Source organism: Colius striatus, chromosome 1, assembly GCF_028858725.1.
Source record: "Colius striatus isolate bColStr4 chromosome 1, bColStr4.1.hap1, whole genome shotgun sequence".
In the NCBI taxonomy this organism is placed as follows: domain Eukaryota; kingdom Metazoa; phylum Chordata; class Aves; order Coliiformes; family Coliidae; genus Colius; species Colius striatus.
Window position 1 is genome coordinate 176,431,375 of NC_084759.1, and position 8,073 is coordinate 176,439,447.

Sequence of the window (8,073 nt, forward strand, 5' to 3'; positions counted from 1 at the left end):
ATAACCGGCTGACTAGATGAGGGGAGAGCAGTGGATGTCATCTACCTTGACTTCAGCAAGGCTTTTGACTCTGTCTCCCATAACATCCTCATCAGAAAACTCAAGCAATGTGGCTTGGATGAGTGGACAGTGAGGTGAATCGAGAGCTGGCTGAATGACAGAGCCGAGAGGGGGGTGATCAACGGCACAGAATCGAGTTGGAGACCTGTGGCCAGTGGAGTTCCACAGGGATTGGTTCTGGGGCCAGTCTTGTTCAGCATCTTCATCAACAACCTGGGTGAGGGGACAGAGTGTACCCTCAGTAAGTTGGCTGATGATAGCAAACTGGGAGGACTGGCTGATTCCCCAGAAGGCTGTGCTGCCATTCAGCGAGATCTTGACCCGCTTGAGAGTTGGGCAGAGAGGAACCTCATGAGGTTCAACAAGGACAAGTGCAGAGTCCTGCATTTGGGAAGGAACAACCCCATGCACCAATACAGGCTGGGGATTGAACTGTTGAAGAGCAGCTCTGCAGAGAGAGACCTGAGAGTCCTGATTGATAATAAGCTAAACATGAGCCAGCAATGTGCCATTGTGGCCAGGAAGGCCAGTGGCATCCAGGGATGCATCAAGAAGAGTGTGGCCAGCAGGTCAAGGGAGGTTCTTCTCCCTCTCTACTCCGACCTGTGTCCAGTTCTGGGCCCCTCAGCTCAAGAGGCACAGGGAAGTGCTGGAGAGAGTCCAGCGCAGGGCCACCAGGATGGTCAGGGGACTGTAACCTTTTTCATACAAGGAAAGGCTGTGGGAACTGGGGCTGTTTAGTCTGGAGAAGAGGAGACTGAGGGGAGATCTTATTAACATTTTTAAATATCTAAAGAGTGGGTGTCAGGAGGTTGGGACATCCCTTTTTTCTATAGTACCTAGCAAGAGGACAAGGGGTAATGGGATGAAGCTGGAACAAAAAAAGTTCCACTTAAACATAAGAAAAAACGTATTTCACTGTTCAGGTGAGGGAGCAGTGGCACAGGCTGCCCAGAGGGGTTGTGGAGTCTCCTTCCTTGGAGGTCTTCAAGACCCACCTGGACGTGTTCCTATGTGACCTGATCTAGGTGAACCTGCTTCTGCAGGGGGGTTGGACTAGATGATCTCTAAAGGTCCCTTCCAACCCCTACCGTTCTATGATTCTATGAATGTTTTTCTCCTGGTAATACTTTCTCTTTGTCATGGCGTTTCTGTGTACAGATCCTAAGCCATACTGGAGTTCTACTTCAATGTTTTTGTGACCACTTGGTTAAATAGATTCAAGGGTAAAATCTTGTTCAGGATTTTTCTCTGGAGCTTACTGTTATTCCATCTTCAGTCTCACAACTGCAGTAGAGAGTACAGAGTGAGCAGCCTTGTTCCTTTTCTATTCTAGTTGAACTTTAATGTGATGTGAAGATAAGAAATGAGCTTTAGAATATGTAACTTGTTACACTGCAGATGGTGACGCCTTTGTTTATGTGGAGTTCAGGGTAGGCCAGTTTGCTCCAAGTAGCACCTCCTCAGTCAAAAATGTAGTGGAACTCCTTTTCCTTTGAAGTGATTTTGCTAAATCAGGGATTTGAGAGTTAAGTAACAGCTATTGGTTTAGAGTCTTACTGCCTTTTGGTTGTGAAAAGTTGTGCCTTTGCTGTGGACATTCAATTTCAGTAAGTAAAAAACCAGTCCAACTCAATAAAATCCTTTTGAAAACCTTTTGAAGGTTTTCCTTATTTTTGCACACTGCTTTGTAGCCAATATTTTTAGCTGTATGTATTTGGAACTATTTAATAATGAATTTTATATTGAGCTGTTTTGAATTTTTGAAGTTAACTTTAAAACCTGTATATATTATCACTCTGATGAAGACAGAGAAATTGCATGAAGAGTGGATATTTAAAGAGTGACTACGTACTTGCATTTATTGCTTAAATGCAGTTTTTATGTTAGATCCTATTGCTGTATAAAAGAACCTTGTCATTATTTTATATCTCTTAGTTTGAGACATTTGAGAGAAATCTTGAAAAACTTAATATGACAGTTAAGTAGAAGTAGGAGATGGATGTGGTTTTCTTTGTAAGATAATAACAGGGACGTAAAGCAAATTGGAAATGTTCATAATTACTTTCCTGAAGTATGTTTATTTGTTTAAAAGGAATAAATCGTACATATATTAGAGATTTGTAACTTTGAAAAGGAAGTTACTGCAATTCTATGTGACGTTCTGTGGTACAGAATCAAGTTGGAGGCCTGTGGCCAGTGGGATTCCACAAGGGTTGGTACTGGGGCCAGTCTTGTTCAACATCTTCATCACAGTCCTGGATTAAGGGATGGAATGTACCCTCAGCAAGTTCGCTGGTGGCATGAAACTGAGAAGGCTGGCTGATTCCCCAGAAGGCTGTGCTGCCATTCATCAGGATCTTTACTGACTTGAGAGTTGGGCAGAGAGGAACTACATGGGGTTCCTGGGAAGGAACAACCCCATGCACCATTACAGGCTGGGGAATGACCTGCTGGAGAGCAGATCTGAGGAGAGAGACCTGGTTGATAATAAGCTAATCATGAGCCAGCAATGTGCCCTCATGGCCAAGAAGGCCAATGGCATTCTGAGATGCATCAAGAAGAGTGTGGCCAGCAGGTTGAGAGAGGTTCTGCTCCCCCTCTACTCTGCTCTGGTGAGGCCTCATCAAGACTTCTCTGTCCACTTCTGGGATCCCCAGTTCAAGAGTGATAGAGAACTTCTGGGGAGAGTCCAGGGAAGGACTACCAAGATGACTGGGGGACTGGAACTTCTTTCTTACAAGGAAAGACTGTGAGACCTAGGGCTGTTGAGTTTGGGGAAGAGAAGACTGAAGGGAGTCTTATAAACACTTATAAATACTTTTAAAGAGGGTGGTTGAGAGGATGAGACAAGTTTATTTTTATGTAGTGCCCCTTGACAGGACAATAGCAGGCACAATCTGGAATAGAGGAAGTTCCACTTGAACATGAGGAAAAACTTCTTTCATGTGATGGCGCCCTGGCATGGGCTGCCCAGGGAGGGTGTAGAGTCTTCTCTGGATGTTTTCAAAACCCACCTGAATGTGTAACTGTTCCTGTGTAACTTGATCTAGGTGAACCTCTTTTAGCAGGAGGATTAGACTAGATGATCTTTAGAGGTCCGTTCCAACTTCTACCATTCTGTTATTCTGTGATTTCATCCTTTATAGATATAATCACCCTGAATGTGTTTGTGTTTATTTTAACAGAACGATATGACACCAGTTCGGTTACAATGGGGAGAAATTCTTATGCCACTGTTGAAGAAGTACAAGTTGAACATAACATGGGGTGATCAGGATCTATTGAACATTATGTTTTTTCACAATCCAGGTAAATCCATGTTGATTTTAAGTCTAACATGACACAGTTGATCTCTTCTATGATGCTCAAAAATCTAGGAGAATACTCTTTTCTAGTAGACTTCTTAGTGAAGTATTCAAGGGACTTTTGTTTTCTGGAAGTGTTCAGTTTGAAAGCTCACTAGAGTGTAGTTAAGTGTTAGGTTTCAAAACAGCCTTACAGAAATGTATTAAGCCAACCTTAAGAAAAATAACCATCAGTGGTTTTCTTCAAATGATTTTAATACTTAATCCAAAGTTCTCATTTCTCCTCACAGAAAGTCTTTATGTCTTTCCTTGCCAATGGAATTATCGGCCTGACCACTGCATCTATGGAAGCAATTGTAAGGAAGCTGAAGAGGAAGGTATATTTATTCTTCATGGAAACAGAGGTGTTTACCACGATGATAAACAACCAACTTTTAGGGCTATCTATGAAGCAATAAAAAATGTAAGTTTTTTTCAGCATTGAACTTGTACAAAGTTTATTTTTTGGTGTAGTTTTTATCTAGTGTTGCATGCATTTTGTAGGCTTTGTTCATGCTTACCTTGAGTGCAACAAGGTAAGTTTTTTCTCTTAAGCAATGCTAAGTAATTCATCAGTTTCTCAGTTACTGCTTGGCTAGAATTCTGATGTATTCCTTTTGTGATGAACATCTTTTGAAACATTTGAAACGTAGTGTAGACTATGTTAAGATCCTGAAACTTTGCCCATAGTTTTTAGTGTCTATTTTAAAGTCTTTATTCCCATTCATTTATTAAATACATCTAGTAAACTGTATGTATATTTGGAGATCACCACAAGCTTCATTATTCATGAGATTTTAAAATGCAGAAATAAATCCTTCTTACTCCCAAAGTTTGTGTATATTTACTGCAATATTTTAACATGTAATTGTAGCTGGATTTAGATTGTAGGAAATAGTTTCTTTATATGGTGCTTTGACCTTTTCTAGAGATTCAGTGTATTAATATGTTGCTGTTCCTTTAAATACTAAGCAGAGTAGCTTCTTTTCATTCTGCAAATAAGTCATCTAATAAACTATTTATCACTACATCAGTGTACTCACTGAAGAGCTGTAAAATTTAGCACTGATGCACATTTTAATGTAGCAGGCGATTGTGTGTGTATAACCTTCAAAAATCAATAGTATATTTTAATGGTGCTTTATTACATGTTGTCATGTAGATATAAAAATGAAGAAAAGTACTTGTGGGGGTCTGAGAATACATTGTTGAGAAAGTGAATGTGTTTTCATAAAAATATGATTTCTTTGTTTCCTTTGAGCATTGTCAAAAGCAGAAGAAAAGATATTTCTTTTTATTTATGATCCCATTTGGTTTATGAATATGTCAGAGAAAGTACATAAAACACTACTGATTCAGTGGTAATAAGATGAACGAAATTATGTTACTTTGAAATGCTGTTTTAGCTTATCATTTGTTTACAAAAAATATTGCATTGTTGAATTAATGACTTCTTTATTTCAAGTCCACGTTAAACACAGTGTGCATTTGACCATCATTCAGTTTAATGACACTTCAGTAGTACCACTCTTCATACTGTTCATTGTGATTGATAAGAATTGTATTCCTTAAAAGTTATATGTCATTCAAGAAAGTTACTGTTCAACCGACAAATAACCAGAAATTATTTTTCATCTGTAATTTTTTAATTTAACAAGGTAATTTAAGATTTCCTGCTTGCCTGTCTGGGTATTACATTTATTGTTTCTTAAAATCTCGCTTATTGAAAGCATCACAGAGGATTCTGTAATTTAGAGGATTTTTTTTTTTTCTTAAATACTGCATTCAGAAGCTGAGTTCTTGAAAACATTTAATAAACCTATAGACGGTAAATACAATATTCAAAGGTATTTTTATAGAACTCTCTAATACCTCTGAATAATGACAGTCTTCTGTATTGACCTTAAATCTTCTTTTCTTAACCTCTTTACAGTATTCATTTGGAGAAGATCTGGTTCATTCCCTGTTGCAGCCCCTTGAACTGGAATTACAGAAAACCATGCACACATACTGTGGAAAAGTGTACAAAGTGTTCATAAAGCAGCTAACAAAAAGCATAAGAGACTTGCATACCAGAAGGTCAAAGGGGAGGTGATTTTTACTCTGAACTACTAAGTTGAGACTGAATTAACATAATGGTCAAAAGATGCAAAAATTCCAATATGACTTGAATCAGCTCCTAATGTGCCCGGGTCAAAGTTTACTAGCATACATAAAAATGAAGAAAATATTCATGGAATGAAGAACAGGAACTTTTTTTCTGCAAAGGTGACTTTTTACTCTTTTGGAGTTTAATCACTGCTAATGTTTATCTTGGATCCAGTGATTTGGATGCTACTGGCTTCTATGGTCAGTCGTTTTAGTCTGCGTAATTCAGTTATCTAATGATCAAATGTACAAGGAAGAAATGAAGATGGCTCTTTGGGAGTGTACCTCATTGTCTAAAATTCTATTAAACTGTGAATGTAGCAATAACTGAGTCAGCAGCACTAACCTCACTTTAAAGGTGTGAGCCTTTATGTAAACAAAGTTGTTTACAAGTGCAGAAAATACTCTGTTTTCAAAGGAATGTGAAATAATCATTGACAATCTGTATGTGCCTTGATATGTTCATCTCTTACACATTTAAGTACTGTTTTGACAATCTTGTTTTGCTTACCTTAGATGTAAACTGCACACTATAAATACGATTTTCTGAGAAATGAATAACTAGTATGTGATACTAACTTTCTCTGTTGATAAATGTGGAGAGGCTTTTAATATACAGCATTTGTTTCGACGTCGTTGAGCCATCATGGCCAAAAGATTGAGTTGTTTTTTTTTTTTCTTAGCAAAAATTCAGATTCAAATTGTTCATCTTACAATACCTTTTAGAAATTACGTGGTTTTGCAGCTTTATAGGGCATTTTGGAAGTAGATGAACAAAACAGTGGAAAACTGTTGCTGTTGTATATCCTTACTAAGAATTATTACCTGGTGATTATTATAGAGTATTTAGTACCTAAAAGTGAAGAGCTGTAATAAGAGTTCTGGTGCTTCATCAGACTATATATTAGATGAGTTTCTTAGAGAATATATACTGTTATAATATTTTTTTAATAATATAGCTTTAAAATAGTTTTGGGGAAGACCCTCAACTATGTGAATGCGTTATTCTCAGTAGTGTGATAGTGATTTACAAGAAGTAAGGATTAGATTTTCTTTAGTTACCTTAGTGAGAAAAAGAGTTCTGTTTATGTAATACAAACTTTTTTCCAGAGAAAAACATGAAGAAAATGTCTGAGTTTATAGTGTTTTGGTAAAATACTATTTAAACTTGCATGGTATGAAATGTATTTGTAAAGTATATCTGAAGTTAGATAACCTGTCTAACTGAGATGAAGTCTTTGTAAAGTGAGATTTTGGATTCCAGAAAAGTTCCTGTGTGTCGAAAACGGAGGATCCACTCACTGACTTGCACCTTCATCCCAACCCTGTTTTAGAAGCTTATCTTTTTGTGGCTGTTTCTTTGTCAAATGCAGGCTGACTCTGACCATGTGAGCTGAATGAACACTTTAGCAGTATGAAACCACACTCCATTGGAAGCAGAGTTTGTATTCTGCTGTTAGTCTCCCTGCTGGCTCAGGGTGTAAATTTCTGTGATGGAAACTAGGAACCAGTCTGCCTCGCAAGTAGTATTGACCTCTTTTCTGTGCTCTGTAATCTTTTGAAGTCTGAAAATCTAGCAATCTATGTGAAGGTGAATACCGTTATTGACTGATTTTTACAATATGCAATGCATTATTTTTTTACATAAATACTGATTTTTATATCAATTTGTCTTCAGCTTCTTTTTTAACTTGTGCTGTGTGTTTGTACTTAAAAATTCTTTCAGCCTGGTTTTTGTGTTTGTTGTTACAGGAACTTCCAGTTCTGAATTGGTTTTTTTAGTATCTTGCATGCACGTGAAGATAACGCTCAAAACTCAGTGAGCCATTTTGGAAAAGAGAAAGTCGCATGTGAACATTAGCAGCAATCTTTTCCACTTGCATTTCAGTTTTTGTGGGGGATTAGAATAAAATGGATTAATAGTGAAGCTTATCACATGATAAAAAAGTTTACTTTGTGCTTATTTCAATAGATGTTTGTTTAACATATTGCAAATAGCAGAATATACTGTCTGTCATGGTTTTCTCTCACCTTAACTATCCGTTCCCAGTAACAGTCACAGGATCTTAAGGGCTGCATTTGAACACTTTAGAAAAATTCATCAGCAAGTGCTTGCTAGCTTCCATTCAGTAACTCTGCGGAGTATTTGTCTGTTTTGAGTAAATTTTTAATTTTGTAACCCTATGTCTTAAATCTGGGAAGATGTCCTACCTTGAAAAACAAATTTATGTGGAAAACATTTGGAGACAATAAGAAAACTGGAGATATTGGTGGAATAATTGAAATTTATTTTGACTGAAAACAGGAAAGAAGCACCATTGCTTATATACTCACTTCTATAGATGTGGATGGTATTTGTTGTGGATTAAATGAGGTGAAACTGAAGGATAAAATCAGTCTTCTATTTTTTTTTAGATTATCCGTAGGAAAGCCCTAGATTTTGGTTTCTTTTGCCTAGTTTATAAAGTTATCTTAACACATGGCCGTATGTAGAATTTCTGTTTCTTAGAAGTCTTCA

General features: G+C 37.4%; 1 protein-coding gene across 1 annotated transcript in view; it reads left to right on the top strand.

The window, feature by feature from the left end:
• GXYLT1 (glucoside xylosyltransferase 1) overlaps positions 1 to 7,222 on the top strand; it is a 32,500-nt gene extending 25,278 nt beyond the window's left edge. The window contains exons 6-8 of the mRNA XM_062017279.1: positions 3,249 to 3,372; positions 3,659 to 3,831; positions 5,341 to 7,222. Of these exons, the coding sequence (XP_061873263.1) occupies positions 3,249 to 3,372; positions 3,659 to 3,831; positions 5,341 to 5,502 (459 nt within the window). The 3' untranslated portion in view covers positions 5,503 to 7,222. The remainder of the gene's footprint in view (positions 1 to 3,248; positions 3,373 to 3,658; positions 3,832 to 5,340) is intronic.
• Positions 7,223 to 8,073: the final 851 nt, after the last annotated feature.